Source organism: Saccopteryx bilineata, chromosome 2 (genome assembly GCF_036850765.1).
Source record: "Saccopteryx bilineata isolate mSacBil1 chromosome 2, mSacBil1_pri_phased_curated, whole genome shotgun sequence".
NCBI lineage: Eukaryota > Metazoa > Chordata > Mammalia > Chiroptera > Emballonuridae > Saccopteryx > Saccopteryx bilineata.
In genome coordinates, this window is record NC_089491.1 from 163,487,554 (window position 1) to 163,510,670 (window position 23,117).

The 23,117-nt window shown below is 39.7% G+C and overlaps 1 protein-coding gene across 4 annotated transcripts in view; it reads left to right on the forward strand.

The window, feature by feature from the left end:
• The window catches only part of ATP8A2 (ATPase phospholipid transporting 8A2), a 759,627-nt gene that overhangs the window by 143,442 nt on the left and 593,068 nt on the right, over positions 1–23,117 (forward strand). For 3 of the 4 annotated variants that reach the window (XM_066258319.1, XM_066258318.1, XM_066258317.1), the window contains exon 2: positions 1,614–1,758. In XM_066258319.1, the coding sequence (XP_066114416.1) occupies positions 1,658–1,758 (101 nt within the window). In that variant the 5' untranslated portion in view covers positions 1,614–1,657. Of the gene's footprint in view, positions 1–1,470; positions 1,483–1,613; positions 1,759–23,117 lie in introns of those variants that run through there. The other variant, XM_066258320.1, reaches the window with a different exon arrangement.

Below are 23,117 nucleotides of genomic sequence, written 5' to 3' on the forward strand. Positions count from 1 at the left end.
TTGGTCAGGGGAAGACAGACCATAAATAAATACCAGGTAATGATGATAAACGCTGGGAGAAAAACAGAGCAGGATAAGTGGGCAGAGAGGAAAGCAGTACTTTCATATAGGCTTGTTTCAAAGATATTCCCTAATTAAATTAGACAATGCCTTAAAACTCAGCCTCTCCTGACTAAAGTCTGGCAGCCAGAGCTGGCTGGCCAGCCAGGACTGAAGTGGGGGACTCTCCCTCTCTGCTGCCCCGTATCTATAAGCAGAGGGTTGAGCAGGGTTCTATGGAACAGAGGGACCCCAGAGAATGGAGGGCTGGAGGGGAAGATGAGGGGGTTGTGAATGTGGGGTCCTCTAGCAAGGAACAGCCAGAGCGCTGTGGCTGCACACCTGGCCCAGGACCAGGGATCTGGCTTCTGGCTATGAGCACTTTTCAGGACAGCGTGTCAGCGATCAGTGACCAGTTCTACATTGTGGTTGTCCCCTTCTTATGCTAAGGATTATGATATTCGTCACTTTAAAAAGATGACATGCTTAAATAGCCCAAACTTTGTTTCAAAATGTTTTGCAGTGTCAGTGAAACTTCTCTGTTAACTGGAAGTGGGTGTTTACTGAAATGAGATACCAGTTTCCTTAATATGCAACATGCATTTCTTTGATAGGTGTAAAGTACAGCAGATATTAAAGCAAATGTATATTTAAGGAAAAAGAGGGAAGATTTTATCTGGTGGGCATGTTTCTGTGGTTCTTTACTTAGGGCTCCGCTCCCAGAAGTTTAGTTCTTGAGATAGGTGGTCCCTTCTGTGGGATGCTCCCTGTAGTTGGAAACATGATTAAGATCTCCTGTGTGTGCCTGTGTGTAGCAGTTTTAGTAATGGGTATATCATTATTCTCCATGCAGACACCTCCTTAATGAAGGGTATGGGGATGTTGAGCTCAGGGAGAGAGGTTTCACTCCAGGACTGAAATCTTAAGGAGATACACTTGCATTGTCTTAACCACAGAAAACAGTAACTTGAGCAATGAAATAGAAGATCGTGCATCTGTCGGTTCAAGATAGCCGCGGAGCAAGCCTTTCACACCGAGGTAGGGGAATTTCATTGTTAGAGCAGAGATGTCTCCTCTCCCCATCCCTTTCTGCAGGGACTGAAAAAGACACATCCCCTTTGTTGCTATCATCTTGTCCCTACAGCAATCCAAGGGGCCGAGAAAGCCTAGTGCGAGAGCTCAATCCCTAGCTTTAGAAAAGGAGCTCAGCAGGCAGGAGCTAGTGGCCTCTGCTCCCGCCCGCGTCCCCGTGCCAGCCCACGCAGCCGGAAGTGGGAGCAGTCCCTCGCCTGCTCCTGCCGAGCGCACGGCTGCCCGGAGTTGGGGGAGAGGGCAGCGAGAGCGGGAGGGCAGGGGCCGAGGGAACAGCAACGGGGCGGGGTGCAGGGAGGAGCGGGGAGGAGCCGGCAGCAGCTGCGCGGCGAGTCTCCAGGGGGAGCTAAGGTACATAGGCGGGCCCTGCATCGCCCAGAGCATCTTTTCCCTGCTGGACCCCGCCCGCGGTTGGTCTCACTGCTGCTCTTCCTTGGCCTGACTTCTTTGTGCTGTTTTCTGCTCGCGCCTCCTCTCTGCAGTACCTGTTCCTCCTCCTTCGGGCTATAAGAAGGCAGATGATGAGATGTCCCGGGCCACGTCTGTTGGAGACCAGCTGGAGGCACCAGCCCGCACGATTTACCTCAACCAACCGCAGTTGAACAAATTCCGTGACAACCAGATCAGGTAGGGAAAGGCGGCTGAGAGATGCGAGAAGTGGTGAATTTGCAGTTGGGGAGGGGGCTCACCTTCCCCTTGTTAGCTCTTCCAAGCACCTAGCCAGCTCCCACCTCTGTCTGCTTCCTTCAGTCCCTCCCCTTCCCTCCCCTCCTCCCCTCCCCTTCCCTCCCCTCCTCCCCTCCCCTCCCCTCCCCTCCTCCCCTCCCCTCCCCTTCTCTTCCCTTCCCTTCCCTCCCCTCCCCTCCCCTTTTCTCCCCTCCCCTCCCCTCCCCTCCCCTTTTCTCCCCTCCCCTCCCCTCCCCTTTTCTCCCCTCCCCTTCCCTCCCCCTGTCCTCCTCTCCCCTCCCCCTCCCCTCCCCTCCCCCTGCCCTCCCCTCCCCTCCCCCTCCCCTCCCCTCCCCCTGCCCTCCCCTCCCCTCCCCCTCCCCTGCCCTCCTCCTCTCCTCCCCTCCCCTCCTCCCCTCCCCTCCCTTCCCCGAGCCTGTCAGTCTGCAACCCAGGCGTACTTCCAGTGGGGTCATATGTACATAGCCTTTACTTTTCTCTCCTTTGCCTCTATCCCTTGTTTAGGCTGTGTGGGTCCCGAGAAAGTTTTTTATTTAAAATGAGGTCTCATATTTTCATCTCTGAGTTCCCTACCAAGAATTCCCCCTATCCTGTTTTAACCCAGTTGATAGCTCTTAGCAATTTATAGACCATAACCTGGGGAACTGTTTTATAAGGGAATCCCACAGATCACAAGGACTCACATGCAGCTCTGAATGGTCCAGGACATGCTAAGAGGTTTATTTGCTGGGAAACTTTGCCCAGAGTTAGCAGAAAGATGGATGGAAACCGACATGTGTGTTTTTGGCTACCCACTGTGTCAGATGCTTTAGCTATACTAGCTTTGTAAATCCTCATGACCTCCTAAAGAAAGGCATTATTACAATAAGATTAGGAAACTGAGATAGCAAGATGTTAAATAATGTATTTATGGTCATATAGCTACTGAATGGTAGAGATGGAAATAGAACCCAGCCTGTCTAACTACTAAGGCTCAAATTCTTTCTGCTGTACAAAGCTAGATCATTAGGCACAGGTGTTAATACATTTTCAAATTTCATTAAAATTTCAGGCTTAGATAACTTTATCTCTGGGAGTGTCTTCAGAGGATATGATTCTGTGAGTGGCTCAGAACACCAAGGTCAGGTGTAAAGAAGTTAAGTGATTGGTCAGGTAACATGTAGATTATTGACAAACCTGAATTCCAGTAGGTAACACTTTGTTATTGTTATATGTTTAAGTAATCGATAGCAATAGCACTTGTGCAGGAAGCTTAACCTGATATCCTTATTTAGAAACATTTGGCTGTTAGACATTATTGTAGCTTGATAGGATTTGGAGTAGAATAATGGTGCATATTATGTGGAGGTGATTCCTTCTTTTATTAAGGGAGTGTTAGATTATCCTGTTTTTATTTTGGGTTTTAAGAATTATCACTGGGACATATTTTTATACTTAAAAGTATAGCATAGAGCAGGGGTCCCCAAACTATGGCCCGTGGGCCATATGCGGCCCCCTGAGGCCATTTATCCGGCCCTCGCAGCACTTCCGGAAGGGGCACCTCTTTCATTGGTGGTCAGTGAGAGGAGCATAGTTCCCGTTGAAATACTGGTTAGTTTGTTGATTTAAATTTACTTGTTCTTTATTTTAAATATTGTATTTGTTCCCGTTTTTGTTTTTTACTTTAAAATAAGGTATGTGCAGTGTGCATGGGGATTTGTTCATAGTTTTTTTTTATAGTCCGGCCCTCCAACGGTCTGAGGGACAGTGAACTGGCCCCCTGTGTAAAAAGTTTGGGGACCCCTGGCATAGAGCCTTAGAAGAATAGCAGAGGCCACATTCAAATAATGAGTGGGTTTGTTTTAAAATACAAAACATCAACCACAGTGAGTTACCACTTCACACACTAGGATGCCTCTAACCAACAAGATCTGGAGTAAAATGTGTTGATGAGGATGTAGAGAAATTGGAATCCTTATACATTGTGGATGGGAATGAAAAATGGTGTAGCTACTTAAGATAACAGTGTGGCAGTTTCTCAAAAGGTTAAATGTAAAGTTAACATCTGTTCTAGCAATTCTACTCCTACAGATCAATAACCAAGAGAAATAAAGACGTGTCCACACAAAAATTGTACAGAAATGTTCATAGCAGCATTAGTCACAATAGCCAAAAAGTGGAAACAATCCAAATGTCTGTCAATAGAAGAATGATTGAATAAAAGGTGTTATAGCTATACAATGGAATATTATTTGGCCCAAAAATAAATGAAGTCCTGATACATGCTACAACATGGATGAACTTGAAAATATGCTAAGTGAAAGACGCCATAACAAAAGGCCTCATATTACAGGCACACCCGGTGATTTTGTGGTCTCAGTTTCAGACCTACCACTGTAAAGTGAGTAAGTATTGCAATAAAGTGAGTCCTAAATTTTTGCTGGTGGAGGTTCTTGCCTTCAATAAGTAAAAAAAAAAAAAAAAAAAAAAAAAAGAGAAAGAAAGAAAATATCTGTGAAGTGCAATAAAGCATAATGCAATAAAACAAGGTGTGCCTGTGTATGATTCCATTTATATGAAATATCCGGAAGAGACATAAGATAGGTTCATGGGTCCTAGGGCTGGGAAAGGGGGAGGGAGGGGCTGCTAACGTGCATGGAGTTTCTTTGGGGTGATGCTTTACACATCTCTGAAAATACCTGAAATCATTTTTAGAATCCTGCACTGCCGCAATAGTTTCATTACCTCATACCTTCTCATTTGTATTTCTATTGAATGACTTTTAAAAAGATAAAATTTCTTTTTGAAAGATTTACACTGTATAAGGATATGGAATTGAAGAGTCACTTTTTAAACTTTAGGCTATTTTTGGAAAATACCTTAGTAGTATTTTTGATTAATCCCTATTTAATTTTGGTATTCATTGTTCATGCTTAAAGCTGGGAGAATGAAATAGGGGTGTTTGTTTTGCCTAATTTTTCTAGTTTATATGGAATGAAGATTTTTAAAAGCCTCGGAAAAGGAGCCTTACAATCAGTTTGTAATCAAGACCCAAAGCTGACTTTTGAGACTGATTTTATTATCAGTTGGAGATATGTCAAGTGGCTACTTGTATTAAGAGTTTGAATTTTACTATTTTGGGATGGGGAGAAATTAATATGGGAATGTACAGTGATGGTTGACCAGGAATAAAGTGGGTAGATACAAATTATTCTATTTAAAGCCTTATTTGAGTGTATAATTGAATTAGTTGACAGGTAGTAAATACTAAAATTTATAGAATTTCTGAGAGACTTATACTATGAGCATAACTTTCAGAATATACTGAATAGGGTCCAAGAAATTAAAATGTGCCCCTTGTGGTTTTATAAAATGGCCTTTGAATATTTGTTTTGCCTTAACTGTGTATTTAAATAGGAATTTCTAATGGTCATGTGTCTAACAGTTCATTAAGGGATTTGTTGTAAAGCTTCTTGGTGTTATAGCTTATGGAGTTTACAAAATGTTGAGCCGCATTATTTTATATTGCTGGAATCAAATTTTATAAAAATAGTGATTTTTAAAAATAAGGCTTTTTACCTTGGTCATGAATGTTTGTTAAAAGTCAATAAAGCTGTTCAAAGGAGTGCTTTCATAAAAGGGAGTTGATAAAGAGTTTTTTAATATAACTTTTCTTGAGAAAAGGTTAAGTTTATTTTTATTTTTTTGGAGGCTGGGTATGAAGTATTTATCCCAGATTGCTTCTAAGTTGAGATTTTTGAAGAGAAGGGAACATGTGGGACAGATGAGGCTCATGCTGTTCCGTGGAAGTGTTTGGAAGCTGTGCGCCTCAGGAGGCCGGCCCTTGTTGGAGCAGTTTTCTCACTGACCTGCCCCACTCTAGGCTCATTCTGACTTGGAACCGTGAGGATCGTGGCTGTGGCTCCTACTTTCATGAGCAATTGACATTCTGAATTCAGGGAAGAGATCAAAGTTTGCTAAAGGTGGAGGTGGCTGCTGGGTATTGGGGGAGGTTGGTCAGGGGGTGGTGTGGTAAATTCAGGACAGGGATCAAGGGTCGAGGGTTAATGTTTGGACTGATGTTTCCGAGAAGGAGGCTGGGCCTGGTGAGTAGGAGTGAGAAGGTCACCACCGAGGCTGACTGTGGCCTGGTCACCTTCAGGGGAATGTGTAACCTGGTAATTCCAAATTCAAGCAATTCCTTGGAGTTCCTGCACCATAGAAGTGGCTATCTCTCCAAATGTTGTTCTTGTTCTTGTCACTGAAAATAACATGTGTTCAATCTGAAGCTGTGGCAGATTGAAGTTTTCCATTACTGAACTAAAAAAAATTGGATTACCTAATTATGGAGAAGAATGATATGATCTTTTTCTCCTAGACAGTAATTTTCTAGGGCCTTAACTGTGAGGACAAAAATAACCTTTATCTTCTAGAAAGAGTAATTAATGGAATATTGCAAAGCACATATACATGTCCAAGATGGTGTATATGTCTACCTAAGAAGATCTCTTTTTCATAAAGTATACAATATCTTCTCTTAAATATTTTTACAGCTTTATTGAAATATAGTTCAGCCATCTAAGGGGTATGGTTCATTGGTTTTTAGTATATTCACAGAATTGTATAAAAATCATCACAGTTAATTTGAGAACATTGTCATGGCTTCCAGGAGAAGTCCATGCCTTTAGCTGTCATCTCTCTGATCTTCCTCCCCAAGTCCTAAGCAACTGCTGCTCTGCGTCCTACCTCTGTAGCTCTCCTTGTTTTGGACCTTTCATCTGAATGATACCATTTCCTTTTCTATGGTTTAAATGAAATATTAAATGTGTGTAAAACGCTTTCTATTTAGAGGCACCTGGTGGCGAATCTTTAATTCTGTGTAATTCAAAATGTGTAATGTTAAGCTTTTTTTTTTTTCTTCCAGAAAGATCTTGAAATAATTTACTGGGCAACATTTATGTAATCATGATCAGGCATATGCAGTCTTTTTATATAATTATCATACACACTCTTTGAAATAGTGACTTTTAAGGCTGTAAGACCGTTTTCTTCTGTGTTTGAAATGAAGTCTTCAAAGCCGGTTAGGAGTGTTAATAGAAAGTAATTCTGAATGAGTATTGGTATCAGGCGGGAGTTTTAACTAGCAAAAGTCTTCATTAGATAAAGTGCTTGGATTTGGTAAGACTAGTGCGTTCAGGTTGGGCTGTCTTAAAGGAAACTTGCTTTATAGGAATATTTTGTTGGTTTTGCTAAGATAAGTTTTTTCTCTCTTTAAGTCTTTTTGTTGTTGTTGTTGTTTGCTAAGATAGGTTTAAAATAAGGTTTTGCCTTGGCAGAATGGTAACTGAGCACTGGGTGGCCAGTTTTACAGTATCATTGTTTTATAATATTATGCTGGAATCCTAATGTCTGAGAGGGAATTTTTGTCTTGAGGACTGAAGAGCAATCGTCTTTACAAACTAGTCTGTACATGAATAGTGGTGATAGATGACATGTATAATATAATACCTAATATTACCAAGTGCACTAAGGAGGACTGACTTTTCTTTAAGCGTTTAAAGCTGCAGAATTAGATAGGATCTGGTCTTAACACTTAAGCTGATTGCAATTTAACAAAGAAACAATACTGAGATTTGAGTAACAGTCATAACTTCCTTCTCCTTCATGTAAAGATCAGTGTTTTATTTATTTATTTTTTTTACAGAGATAGAGTCAGAGAGAGGGATAGACAGGGACAGACAGACAGGAACGGAGAGATGAGAAGCAGTCAATCATCAGTTTCTCATTGTGCATTGCGACACCTTAGTTGTTCATTAATTGCTTTCTCATATGTGCCTTGACCGTGGCCTTTAGCAGTCTGAATAACCCCTTGCTGGAGCTAGCGACCTTGGGTCCAAGCTGGTGAGCTTTTTGCTCAAACCAGAATAGCCCACGCTCAAGTTGGCGACCTTGGGGTCTCGAACCTGGGTCTTTGGCATCCCAGTCCGACACTATCCACTGTGCAACCACCTGGTCAGGCAAGATCAGTGTTTTAAAAACTAAGGTTTACATACCTCATTTGAGACAATTGCCCGTTAAGGCTGGCAAAGATAATCGTGTATAAGAGTCCTTGTCAAGAGTAATTGATTATGTTGAAAGCATTCCACGTACCTACCTTAAAAGAGCCTCAAGATTTTTTCCATGTACATTGTTTTTATCTTTATTTATATATTTTAATAAAACTGTATTTAAGGTGTACAATGTAATGATTTGATATATATATACACACACACAAATATACATATATACATAGTGAAATACTACAGTCAAGCTAATTAACATATAATCTTTTCACATAGTTAACCATTCACTGTTTTAAAACTAGAGGCAGATATATACTTGGTTAATTTCCAAACCACCCACTCCTATCATCCTGTAGTTTCTGAACATGAATGTCACAGAATATTTAGAGTCCTTATACCATAGGAAATTCTTGTACTTAGAATTTTTATTGGATTTACACCCCTGGACAAGGCTTTTGAGGTATTCTGCAGATAAAAATATTTAAACTGGGAGGGAGGGCTTTTGGTACTGTTTCAGGTAACCATTAAACACATGAGCTATTTTGAAATGTATTTTATGAGAAGGAAAAGTGTGTCAGCCTTGGACTACATTTGTATTTGATGTTTCTAAGAAAACAGTAAATGTCTAGAACTGACTCCTGTGGTAGTTTCTTTATCAAGTTGACCTTTGTATGGGTGGATGTGGAGCGTATTTTGAATTGATCAAGGAAACATCAGTGCATTCCCATTCATGAAAACAGGTTAAAGCAGTAACTTATTTCCCCTGTTCCCAAATTCTATTAACTTATTGTTTCCTGTGAACTTGTGAGCACTTCTGGATCTTATGGATAAAAAAAATTAAACATCAAGATTTGTGAAAAACACAAGTTAAAATTTAACCAGAATTGGAGAGACTACGGAGATATGACAATGTCAGGTCTGAATCAGATCTTAGGACAGAAAATGTACATTGGTGGGCACACTGGTGAACTTTGAAGTTGGGGTAGCATTGTGCGAACACCGTCTAATCAGTTTTATGGTGACATAAGATAGTAACATTGTGGGGAAACTGGGTGAAGGGTATACGACAACTCTGTGCCATGTTTGCAACTCTTCTGTAAATATAAACTGACCTCAAAACAGAAATATTTTAAAAATTAAAGTACCTGGGAGAGCGGGAACTAAATGCCAAACTTGTCTTTCTGTTGGGTGCTTTGGGAAATGTTGGGTCCTTCATTGGAGACAGACGTGTTTTTGAAGGGTTGATAGTCAGTAGAGACTGCACCAGTATCTCCACATGGTTACCATGCTAGGTAGGTGGAGAAACACTGTCTGGGTGTCAAACATCATTCCCTTAGATGGTAACACTATGAGTTTGTTTGCTTAATGTCTGATCTGGTTGTACAGAAGTTGAAAAAGTAGGCATTTACATGGACGGCAGAAAATTCAGAGTTTAGTCACATGAGCTTTTGTGTAGTTATCCAGAAAGTAGCATCTAAGTGTTTATTTTACTTACGGGTGAGCCACTCAACAGACAGCACAAACTTACTCAGAAATGCTGCTCAGCAACCCTTTCAAGAGGGACAATACTTAGAGAAAACAAAAGGTGAGGTATGCCCATTGTTGGGATGCAGGGATGTTCTACAGAGAAATTTCCTGAAATCCATGATGTTGGGTCTGATCATTTAAATGCTGATCTATCTTTTTAATGAAAGCCAGTTCTTCAAAATTTAAATCGCAGGTTTTTAGCTACTATTTTTAAAAAGGAATTTGGGGTTGAGTTTGGGATGATGTTGGTCATTCTGAGAGATTATTCTATGTATCTTAAATATTTGTTATGTGTACTGCCACTCCCCAGGCTGCTCAAGAGTGTTGGCAGTTTTAGTTTTCAGGCCTGCCTGAGACAAGATGTCAGCTGGACAGTGGGTCTGACTGGTCACATAAGTTCTGTATCTCTCTTAGTGGCCTCCAAACTTTTGTGATCACATGTCTCATCAGTAAGTCCTTTTACCATGAACCTTTAACATGTATATTTAAATATCTGTTTAACTGCATCACTATTATTACTTACTATCTCAAGACCCAATATGTATTTACCAAGATTCTCAGTTAAGAATCATGGATATAAATCCATATTGTTAATATTCTTCTTGATTATTTTGAATGTTTTTGGCTGACTTATCAGATTTAATTAAATTATTCTAATGTTTAACCTAGTGAACTGATTTTGAAGAGCTCTTATTAAACATAAAAGTGTCAATTGTATTGTTTTTTATTCACTTGTCCTTGTTTTCAGTCTGTCATTTGCTTCATCACATGATTAGTAAGCCACTTGTTTTTTGGGGGAGGGTTAGCTTAGTTGAAATTAGATAAATTAGTCCATAAATTCACCTAGCTGGACACAGAAACTGAAATATATAGTAATACACAGCAAGAACAGTCAGGGCAGAGGTGGGTACTACTGTTTCTTTTGGGTTTGGTCATCTCAACCTGCCACAACAAAATACCATAGCCTTGGTGGCTTAAACAATGGAAGTTTATTTTCTCACACTTCTGGAGTCTAGAATTCCAAGGTCAGGGTGTCATTGTGGTGAACCCTACCTCCTGTTTGCAGACAGCTGGCTTCTCTCTGTGGCTATGTCCTCACACAGTAAAGAGAAACCAAGCTCTTTGGTGAGTCTTCTTTTAAGGGCGCTCACTAATCCCATCAAGAGGAGGAGGGATGGGGGAACTTTCACTACCTTGTGCCAGCTTAATCTCCTCTCAAAGGCCTCATCTCTAAATACTATCACACTGCAGATTAGATGAGTTTTCAGAGGACGCAGTTCAATCCACAGCACCTGCCCATCATTTAAGAGCGTCCCCTCCAACCATGTTATATAGGACCATGTGGAGGCAATCCAATCAGTAAATGTTATGAAAGCTTACTTTTTTGTAGGAGCACGTACATGTAAGCTCTGATAATGTATTCCTGTACCCCACTCAGGAGCCATCTGCTTTAGACTTTCTTCCTTGGAGAACACCTATGTGGTCTCTCCCAGTCCAGCTTTGACTTTGGCCTCAGCAGCACTGAGACTTACCACATTAAGGGGACCTAACCACCACCATTTTTAAGCCTACATTTGGTATAAACTAAAAAGGCATTTCAGTCTCCTTCTATCGAGACTGATGAATTGGGGCTGGGTGGTCAGTTGCAGCTCTGCAGAATGAGGTGGATACAGGCTGGAGGAAATCTGCTAGGATGTGACCAGTGCACTGGGTTGGAAGATGAGTCAGTCTGAGAGAGAAGGTGTGGCTCTGGCAGGGGTGGGGAGGGCATCTAGGCCAGGAGCAGCCCATGCACAGGTGCAGGAGAGCATCACAGCTAAACTGCTGAGTGCTTTGCAGCAGAGACAGGCTGTTGGATGACATGCCGTGAGGGCCAGGCTCCTGCAGATGGGTTAGCTGTAGCCAGGAAAGCTTTTAACGGGAATTCCTTCTGGCTGTGGTGTGTATGTGCTCACATGTTCTGCATTTGTAAGTGCATTAGGCTGTGGTGATTGCCTAGGGAGAGGTGTTGGGCTGTAACATTGTAGGAGAAAAAGTCACTAGGGATGGTTAGATGTGGGGCTGTGATTGGGTGGAGGAATAGACTAGCAGGTTCTCAGGGTTCCAGTTTTGGGAACAGGAAAGGTGGTGACAGTGTTTCTTGTATTCCTGAGGATTAAAAAAAAAAAAACTATTTTGAAAAGTGAGTTGGGGCAAGGTCATTGACTTCAAAATAGCACAATCTCTCTTCCACTTCAGTATTAAGTCTAATACTGATTCCCTCTGTGGGATTCAGAGGTGCATGAGTGCTTCTGTTGGCTGTGTATGAAGTTAGATAGCTATGTTTTTGTCTCCATCTTCCAACAAGGTAGGAGGAACTCCAGTCCTACTGGAGAGACACTCCAGCTTTTGATGGATCTTTCTCTACCTCTAAATAGGTTTGATTCCAAGATACTTGACTTTGCAAACAAGAACTATAATAGCGTCATGACTCATAAGAATTAGTTGAGACTATGTATATAACCCAAGATGTAGTATTAGATGTACTGTGTCCAGAGAGAGTCTGATAATCTATACTAGTGATTACTAATATTGTTCTTTTGTGTAACTCATGTTGCTTACTATCCAGTTATTTGATAACTAAAACATTCAGTTAGTGAGCTATTACTGGGGGAAAGGAAGGTGTATTGAGTATAACCCTGTGCATGGGACATAGACTGCCTGGAGAAGAAATATGTAGGCTAAAGAATAATGAAGTAAATTTTGGGTGTCAGGGGCTTTTGTATGTATTTTTCTGGCCTGCAAATTCTACACGCAAGCACACTGAACTGAGAGCATATGACAGGCATGATGTATTTGGGGTGAGTGAATGTTGTTAAATCAAGAAATTGACTTCTATTTTGGAGTGCTGCAAGAACAAAGCTGGGTGTAAATCACATTGATTCACCATGGCTCCCCCATGTAACTAAACATGGACTCTTCACCAGAGAATGGCAAAAACCTTAAACTTGGTCCAAGTGAATAACTAGAACGTTATTGAATTGTGAATATAGAGTCTGTATCTTTTCTTCCCCACTCTTTTTCCTTCCTACTGTGTATAATGTTTAATCTGAATACTTAATTGTAGATTCAGTTTTTTTCTTTTTTTTATAACAGAGACAGAGGGAGGAACAGACAGATAGGAAGGGAGAGAGATGAAAAGCATCAATTCTTCACTGTGGCACCTTAATTATTCATTGATTGCTTTCTCCTATGTTCCCTGACTGGGGGGCTACAGCAGACCAAGTAACCCCTTGCTTGAGCCAGCAACTTTGGGTCCAAGCTGGTGAGCTGTGCTAAAACCAGATGAGCTCCTGCTCAAGCTGGCAACTTCAGGGTTTCGAACCTGGGTCCTCTGCATCTCAGTCTGATGTTCTATCCCATTGCGCCACCACCTGGTCAGGCTAGATTCAGTTATATAAAGAAATATTCTTTAAATTTTCCCATCAAAAATATGACTCATTTATTTCTATTCCAGCAAAGGGTGAAGGTTTTGAAAGTGTCATTGTCTAGCATCTGATATGTGTTACCAAGCTCTCACAGTTTAAAAATAGAGCTCATTAGTTTAAAACAGTAAGCCTATTTGCGAGTAGTATCATAATTACTTCTCCAGTATTCCATCTTTGTTAAAATTGCCTCGTATTAATGTTTAATGTTAAAGCCTGACCTGTGGTGGCTCAGTGGATAAGACGTCAACCTGGAAACACTGAGGTTGCTGGTTCAAAACCCTGGGCTTGCCTGGTCAAGGCACATATGGGAGTTGATGCTTCCAGCTCCTCCCCCCTTCTCTCTCTCTCTCTCCCTCTCTCCCTCTCTCTCCTCTCTAAAAATGAATAAATAAATAAATAATTAAAAAAAAGTTTAATGTTACCTTTACAGACTAGAGTTTATTAATCATTCTAGAGTTGATACATCCGAGTAAATCGAATTATTTCACAGAATGACAATGCCAAAGGCAGACGGAAGCATTAACTTCTCAGTATTCCTGTTTTGCCTGCCAGCTGTCACACGGTTTCTGTGCTACTCATATTTCAATAAAGTTTAGTTCCCTATATATGCCTAGGTATTGCAGGAGAAGTAATTTTAAGTACTGGAGGGAGTGTGTATATGTGTTGTGTGTATGTGTGTGTATAAACCATAGTCATTCTTTAATGGAGGTCTTGACATGGGTTGGCCATATTTATAAGCCAAACATTATAGGTATTGTTAAGTTGGGGAACTTTAAAATAAAAAATAGTGTAATGGGAGATCCCTACTGATACCTTTACCAATCTCCTCCCACCACTTTGTGTAAATGTATACAATGCTCTTACTTAATGCTTATAACTCATTGGGCCTACAGGTGAACATTTATCTCCACTGGGAACTTATTAATTCACCTGGTAAACCATTCTAGCCAATGCTTACCTGATATGGAAAGTTCTTTCATTATACTGAGGCTTCCTGTGATTTCTACACGTGAAAAATAGCAATTGATCCATAAGCAGCAGTAAATATTTTTAGTCCCCACAACAAAACATTAATTCTAATATCATATTTGGATTAGTATTCATGAACTGACCTGCATTTAATAGTGTTCTGAATGAACATTTAGTGTGACAATCATATAGAGTCATTTATAGAGAAGTGCTTTGTAGTGCTGTCTTAGGGAGACATGGGTCTCCTCATGTACTGGGCTTCCTACTGCCTCCTCGGAAAAATGAGTGTTCTTATTTAATGAGTTAGTTGATGACTGATCCAGTTCTCAGTGCTCCTATACTCAACAAAAATTTAAATGTGCATTTAAAGTTTTTATATTTTTGCCCTTAAAACTGTACCCTCAAACATTAAAACTATATGTTAATATGCATGAATTTTGAGGAAAGGCTGAGAAAGCTGGGGCTGTCAGTCAGTTGACTAATAATATTTCCATGTCTCTTCCAACTTATGAGGGCCACGTAGTTCTAGTTTTGTGGTCCATTTGCTGGTATTTCCTTCATGGACATAGTACAGTGTTCCAAAAAAACTGTTAAATCACATTTCACACATTTAACTAGTGAAGAAATAACTTTTAATACAGTGCTGGCATTTTCTATAGAGTAAAATAAGTGTTTTATAGAAACCAACCCTCGACATTTAAGTATTTTGAAATAGTGGATTACTCTACAAGAACATTAGCTGACTGATTTTAAATCATAGTATTTTCATATAAGTAGCTTGAAAATATTGATTTAGCATTCTTCATAGCTAAATATTTTTCTCACATAGCAGTTAAAGATAAATGATGAATCCTGTTATGCTAAGGAACCTCATAAATTTTGAAATTTGAGATACTACTGTTAGGAAATAGGAATACAATAAGAATGCCTAGCCTTGGAAAGAAACTTATATGCTGTTTGCCTTTGGAAATACATGTAATATTTTGAAAATTAGAACAGCATAAAAACAGGTTCACATCTGTCCATGAAATAATAATATATTAATTCCAAAGTTGTATTTTCTGCTTAGTGAGACCTTAATGGTAGTCTCTGACTAAAAGTGGATTGTCTTTAAAAGCTTGTGCCAAGGTTTTCATACTCCATAAAATTATCAAATACATTTATTTTGGAACCTGCAAACGATATCAGTACTGATAATTGCTTTGCCCTCAATTTTTCTTTTTCATAGTATTTGCACGGCATTGTCACATGCTTCTCATTTCCTGTAGCATGCACAGGTAACCAGGTTGGTGAGACCATGCTATATAGATTTTTTTTTTTTAGAAAAAACTTACATTGCTTAAGAAAAATATAGGTGGGTATATATTGGTATGGGTGGGGCTTGATTTCCATTTGAAACCAGCACTCAAGGTTATTTTGTTGAGGGTGGTCCTCATTTACTGTTATCCCCATCCCAAAGAGCATATTTCATAGAATCATTGTGAGGAGTAAATGAATTAATAAGTGGCAAGCATATTAAACAGCACCTGGCTGAGTGCTTTATATATTTTGATGTTATTGTCATTTGCATTTTAGATAATATGTTTGGCAGTAACTTTCCCATCAAACTGGGTACATATCGCTTGAATTAGAAAACAAACAGGTTTTGAATTGCCTTAATAGAGATGAAAAGGTAATGCAAAAACTGAGTAGGATGAGTATTTTTAAAGAACAAACTACATTTTTTATATTTAGTGAGAGAGAGAAAGAGAGACAGATAGGAAGGGAGAGAGATGAGAAGCATCAACTTATAGTTGCAGCACTTTGAGTTGTTCATTGATTTCTTATATGTGCCTTGACCGGGGGCCTAGAGCTGAGCAAGTGACCCCTTGCTCAAGCCAGTGCCCTTGGGCTCAAGCCAGAGACCTTTGGGCTCAAGCCAGTGATCAGGGGGTCATGTCTATAATTCCACGCTCAAGCCAGCAACACAGCGCTCAAGCTGGATGAGTCTGCGCTCAAGCTGGTGACATCGAGGTTTCAAACCCGGGTCCTCAGCATCCCAGGTTGATGCTCTATCCACTGCATCGCTGCCTGGTCAGGCCAAACTACATTTTCTTTTTGTAGCAACCTGATTTTTAAGATTAATTTTAGTATTTGCCTGAGGTTATCATGGAGAAAATTTAAATTAAGTATTTATTGGAAAGATGGTAATGAGAAAAACATTTTTTTTTTCTTGAAGAGCCAGAGAAAGAAGGTAATTAGGTAAAGTAATAGGGGCAAAGCAAACCTGCTATATGGGTTTTGGCTCTTCTAGAAACCAGCTGAATGATTTTTTCCTCATTTGTTAGATGAGAAGCATACTTGAAAGTTTGTTGTAAAACTAAATGAGGTTACAAATGAGAAAATGCCTAGAGAGTAATGCACCATAGATATTGTATGTCCCGTCCTCCCTAGCAGGTCAGATAGATAGGCTTATTGCTTTTTTCCTTTTAATCAAGACTGATACACATGACATGAAATTTACTATTTAACCATTTTTAAGTGTACAGTTCAGTTGTTAAGTACATTGACATTGTTGTGCAACCAAATCTCCAGAACTCTTTTCATCTGTCCAAACTGAGACTTTCTATCCATTTAATGACTCCCCATGCCCCCCTACCTCCAGCCCCTGGAATCCCCCACTCTATTTTCTCTCTATAACTTGGTCTGGTCTAAGAACCTTATATAAAACAGTCTTAATGATCTTTGAAATAGTAAACCTCCATCATTATAGAGATTTTTGGTATTTTATCAAGTTGTCCTTTTTTAATGGTGTCTCCTTTAAATCTTCTATGCTTTGTCTTACATCTTGCTGTGTACCATGGCAAGTGCCATTTAAAAAATATAGCTATAAAATAGGTATAAAAATTTAAAGGAAGTTCAAATGACTTTTTCCTTCCCATTTCTGCAGAGTGGTCAAACTCACCACACCTATTTCCCTGATGATTTGGGGGAAAAGTTGGGCTGTTCTGGGAGCAGCAGGGAGAATTAAAGTTGGGCTGTTCTGGGAGCAGCTGGGAGAATTAGAGGGCTGAGGAAGAAGCTGAGTGGACTGGCATGGGGTTTTACACCACATCTACTCTGTCGAGTGCATGGTTTCTGCCACACTGCCCTGCCTCTGTGCCCATTTCCTTTCCAGGTAGTTTTGTTCTGAAACAGTGACCATGCTGTGTTTCTCCCTGTTCAGTAACCATCGCTACTTTTATTTTGTCTTCAGTAAGATATACACATCTATTCTTTCTCATTCTATCCCAGGCTTACTGTTCCATGTCCTCACATCCCTCTTCCTGTGTTCTGGTTGCAGTGAATTACTCACTGCCCCCCCCCCACTCCACTGCCCCTCCCCGCCCCACTGCCCCACTTTTTGAAAGAGACAGGGAGAGAAAGAGACTGTAACATCGAGCTGCTCCTGTATGTGCCCTGACTGGGGAATGGAACTGGCAACCTCCACACTCCTGGATGAAGCTCTAACCAACCAAGCTATCTGGCTAGGGCTTAATTTTTATTGATTTTTAGAGAAACAGAGGAAGGGAGAGAGAAGGGAGGGAGTAGGGAAGCATTTGTTGTTCCACTCAGTCAAGCATTCTTTGGTTGCTTCCTGTGTCTGTCCTGACTGGGGATCGAACTTGCAACCTTGTTTCAGGATGATGCCCTTAACCGACTGAGCTAACCAGCCAGGACCCTCATTGGGCCTTTAATTACAGAATTTCCCTTAGAACGTTCCTTTTTCACTACTAAAGTTCTTCCCCCCGTTAGCTCTGTCTTCTAAGGCTCAGTCTCATATCTCTTAAGAAGTGTTTTCTTCCTTGTCCTGCACCCCCATGCTTGGCAGGTTGAGCCGTCCTCAGCTAGCACCACAGCATTGCACAGACTTTTCTCTGGTGGAACTTTGGAACTTAACACATTGCATCTCATCTATTTTTATGTCTGACTCTCCAGCCCTGCTGCATCATGCTGGATGGCAGAGTCTTATCTCGCATCCTCCCCAGACTGAGCACAGTGCCTGACCAATAAGAAGCACACAATCTTTGCTGAATGACTTTGTTCTACTGGTGAAGGTCAGAAGTGTAAAGAAAATAGGAATTGGCTTAACACATTGTTCTAAGATTTCCTTCATACTTAATTGCTTATTGAACAAGGTAGAAACCCCAAAGTAGTTCCTTATGCCTTGGAAATTGATGTATTGTGTGGTTTTGATGTGCTTTTTATACATAAAGTACTCTTGAAAGGGGATCACTGAGTTAAATGCTTTTAATGTCAACTCTTCAACCATACAGATTGATATCTGCCGTCAAATGAGGTGCCTTTGGGACTAATGTGATTGCTGGCATCCTTAGTCATTTATGTCAGTTGAAGTTTAAATTTTGTTTACTCGACAAATTTATTTTTGGTACCTAGTACACACCAGTCATTGTGCTTGTTATTTGGGGATAGGATGGTGGGAAAGCAAGGGCTCTGTATATGTGATTCTGATAATCTTTTTACTCATTTCATTCTATTTCTCATACTTACCTTTAGCTTTTGGGGTATGTTTGTGAAAAGAGATGACTTAGAGAACACACGTGCTAGTTGCCCCTTTGTTCTCTCTGCTTTTTGGCCCAGATCCTCAGCCTCTTAAAAGAGGGCTTATAGCAGAGAAAGATTCAGAGTAGCCTTCTGGTATGTTCCTCCTAGGTCCCAGCTAGGTTGTGCCATTCCTTGGTGGTCTGCCCACCTTATAATTTTCATTTCCATGGCACTTTCTTTTTAGGTTCACCATAGGGTACAAATCTCGAATAGGTCAGAGAGCCAGTGCTCCCACACCCGAAACTGTACTCACAAGGAGAGGTCAGAAGTGAGGTGTGGATAAGATTAAGTTAGTCCCAGCTGGTATCCCATTTCAAAGATAAAGAAATCTATGAAAACAATGTTACTTAATTCACCTATATCTCCATAGTCCATGGAGGACCAAGGACCAGTCTGCCTGAGGTGCAGATGATAAAACCAACAACAAGTCGATCTGCTTTTTATTATCCCTGTGCACCAGTAATTGTAAGCAATGTCAGTGCTAAGAATAGCCCTTTCTGACATACCTTAACATAATAAAGGTCATGTATGACAAATTCACAGCTAACATCTTGTTCAACAGTGACAAGCTGAAAGCTTTTCCTCTAAGGTCAAGAACAAGACAAGATTCCAACTCTCACCACTTTTATTCAAAATACATAGTATTTCCTAGCCACAGCAATCAGACAAAAATAAATAAATAAAAGGCATTCAAGTTGGAAAAGAAGGAGTAAAATAGTCACTATTTGCAGATGGCATAATATTATATCTCGAGAACACTAAAGATTCTACCAAAAAACAAAATGACTGAATTCAGTGAAGTTGCAGGATATAAAATTAATGTTCAGAAATCTGTCGTGTTTCTATACACAAACACAGAGCTATCAGAAAGAGAAATTAAGAAAATAAATATTGTTAAAATTTCCATTCAACCCAAAGCAATCTACAGATTCAATGTAATCTCTATCGTTATACCAATGTAATTACCCCCTTCCCCACAAAACTAAAACAAATAATTCTGACATCTATATGGAACTACAAAAGACCCAGAATAGCCAAAGCAATCTTGAGAAAGAATAACAAAGTTGAAGGTAACTTGCCCCCTGGTTTCAAACTATACTACAAAGGTGGTAATCAAAACAGTATGGTAGTGGCACAAAAACAGATACATAGATCAATGGAGCAGAATAGAAAAATAAACCTGGAAATAAACCCACGTCTATACACATGGTCAATTAATCTATGACATGGAGACAAGACTATACAACGACATTGGTATTGGGAAAAATAATTGGTAGGGGAAAAACTGGGAAGATACATGCAAAAAAAAGAAAAGAAAAAAGAAACTGGATCATCTTCTTACACCACATACAAGAATAAATTCAAACTGGATTAAAGACAAATAAATATAAGATGTGAAATCATAAAACTCCTAGAAGAAAATATAGGCAGTAAATAGGAAGTAAACTCTTTGACCTCAGTGTTAGCGATATTGTTTTAGACATATCTCCTTGGACAAATGCAGCAAAAGAAAAATAAACTAATAGGACTATATCAAGCTAAAAAGCTTTTGAATGCAAAATAAACCAACAACACAATGAAAAGACAACCTACTGAATGGGAGAAGATATTTGCAAATGATATATTTGATACAAGGTTAATATAAAAATATATAAATAATTTATAAAACTCAACAACAACAAAAAACAAACAAGAAGGAATCCAATTAAAATATGGGCAGAGGACAAGGCTCCATTGGAGCAAAGATGGCCCAGGTGCTGGGGATGGCTCCTTGGCCTCTGCCCCAGGCGCTAGAGTGGCTCTGGTTGCAGCAGAGCATCGCCCCCTGGTGGGCAGAGCGTCGCCCCTGGTGGGCGTGCCGGGTGGATCCCAGTTGGGCGCATGCGGGAGTCTGTCTGACTGTCTCTCCCCGTTTCCAGCTTCAGAAAAATACAAATATATATATATATATATATATATATATATATATGGGCCGAGGGCCTGAATAGACATTCCTTCAAGGAGAACATGCATGACCAATGGGCACATGAAAAGATGTTCACCATCACTAATCATCAGGGAAATGAAAAATTAAAATCATAAGATATCACCTCACACCTGTCAGAATGGCTGTTCTCAAAAGGACAGCAAATAAATGTTGACACAAATGTGGAGAAAGGGAATTCTTGTGCATTGTTGATGAGACTGTAACTTAGTGCAGCCACTATGGAAAACAGTATGGTGATTTTTCAAAAGAAAAAATAAACAGTAAAACTACCATATGGCCCAGCAATATCAATTCTGGTATTTATACGAAGAAAAGAAAAATAATAATTCAAAGAGATATACACACCCCTGTGTTCATTGCAGCATTATTTACAGTAGCCAAGATTTGGAAGCAACTTATGTGTTTATTGATAGAAGAATGGATAGCCTGACCGGGCGATGGCACAGTGAATAGAGTATCGGACTGGGATGCAGAGGACCCGGGTTTGAAACCCTGAGGTTGCTGGCTTGGGCACGGGCTCATCTGGCTTGGGGCGGGTTCATCTGGATTGGGTGCAGGCTCATCTGGCTTGAGCATGGGCTCACCAGCTTGAGCGTGGGGTTGCTGGCTTAAATGTGGAATGATAGACATGACTTCATGGTCGCTGGCTTGAGCCCGAGGTCGCAGTCTTGAAGCCCAAAGTTGCTGGCTTGAGCAGGGGGTCACTTGCTCTGTTGTAGCCCCCTGGTCAAGGTACATATGAGAAAGCAATCAATGAACAATTGAGGTGCCACAACGAAGAATTGATGGTTCTCATCTCTCTCTCTTCGTTCCTGTCTGTCCCTACCTGTCCCTCTTTCTATCTTTGTCACAAAAAAAGGAGATATATGTGTGTATACACACATACACATGTGCATTACTCAGACACAGAAAAGAATGCAGTGTTGTCATTTGTGACAATATGGGTGGATCTGGAGAGTATTATGTTAAACAAAATAAATTGAACAAGGATATATGGTATTGTGTGATTTCATTTACATGTGAAATCTAAAAAAACAAACAAACCAGAAACAATGTTATGATTGCCAGAAGGGTGAACTGGGAGTATGAGAGGAAAAGGGGGAGGGGATTAAGAAGTACAAATGCCCAGTTATAAAATATGTCGTGGAAATATAATATACAGCATTGGGAGCAGAGTCAATGATACTGTAATAACTATGAATGGTGACAAATATGGTTATTAGACTCACTGTGGTGATCTCTTTGTGAGGGATATAAATGTGGAATCACTGTGTTATAAACCTGAAATGAATATAATTTGATATGTCAACTATAATTAAAAATAAATTACAAAAAGAATACTCTTCCTTAAAGAAATTCTTAACAATTGCTGTAATTATTATTTACTTCTAAAGATTATATATATGTGTAACATACATAAACATATACACACATAAATGCTTAACACTGGCACAGTTAAATTATTTTTAAATAAGTTTTCTATTCTACATGGAAATCCATTAAGAGCACTCCCAAATAACCCTCTAGCCCCTAATGAACATGAACTAGGTTTAATAATAATATTAAAGTTTTATAATTTATATTTTAAAATTATTTATTGTTTATAAATAATTATATAATTATATATATTTATGTATATTTTATAATTATTTATTGTTTTAAAATTGTAGACCAAATCAAGAAAGTAAAACATAACAATAGTGGTATGATTTAGTAGTTGTCTAAATTTTACCTTTTGCAGGTACTTTGGGTTTGTTAAATTCACTTGTTCCTTGATAATGATGACATAAATATTATTATAGTAGCCTATAACCAGAGCATCAAAGCTCACACTATTACGTAGATATAAAAATGATGGAATAAATAGCTGTGCCTTTTTATTTTTTGTATTATAATAAGAGCTATGCTTTATTAGTGTATTTGGATAAAGTTTAATAAAGATGGTGTTTTCTGGTTGTTTTTGTATGTTTTTATTTCATAATTGTTATTAAAAATAATTTTGTAACAGAGGACTGTTGAAAAACCACTGCATGTCAGACAGGATGACGCAGGGTCTCTGCCTGCAGCCAGTGTCATGGCAGAGCTGAGTCTGACCTGCTCTGAACTGTCACATGGTGCCCTTGATTACTGAGCTGCAGCCCCTCCTGACCCTGTATGGATATATAGGTAGCACTCTATTTTCCAGGCCTCAGTTTCCTCCTGAACAAAACAAGGTGTTTCAATTAGATTTTTCAAGGTCTCTTGCAGTTCTGAAATCCCAAGGTTGAATGAATCCTAAGCCTGTGGCCTGGAACTGGTGGGATAGTGTTTCAGTTGACCCGTTGACCAATTATCGCAGTGATACCTGCTCCTTCTGGTCCTTATGAGACCAGGAGTGAGGGACTTACTAGATGTTTCTGTCTGCACTTGGAAGGAAGATATATTTATTCCCTATATGCTCCAAAATTCATTTGTTCAGACTTTTTAATTACATTTTTCAAATCTGTATATATAGCCTATTCAGTTAGTCTGATAATAGCATTAGTCTCCTGTTACACATTTTTCAGTTTGCTTTGAATTGTGTTTCACATGTTTTCATGCCAGATCATTTAATACATAGAATTTAACACATTGGTGGTAACATGGCTATACAGGTATCCCCTGCTTTTTGAAACTTTGCTTTAGAACATCAGAGTAATGTTGTCATGAAAGATACCTTTGATCTCTCCCCTTGATATTTCAGCA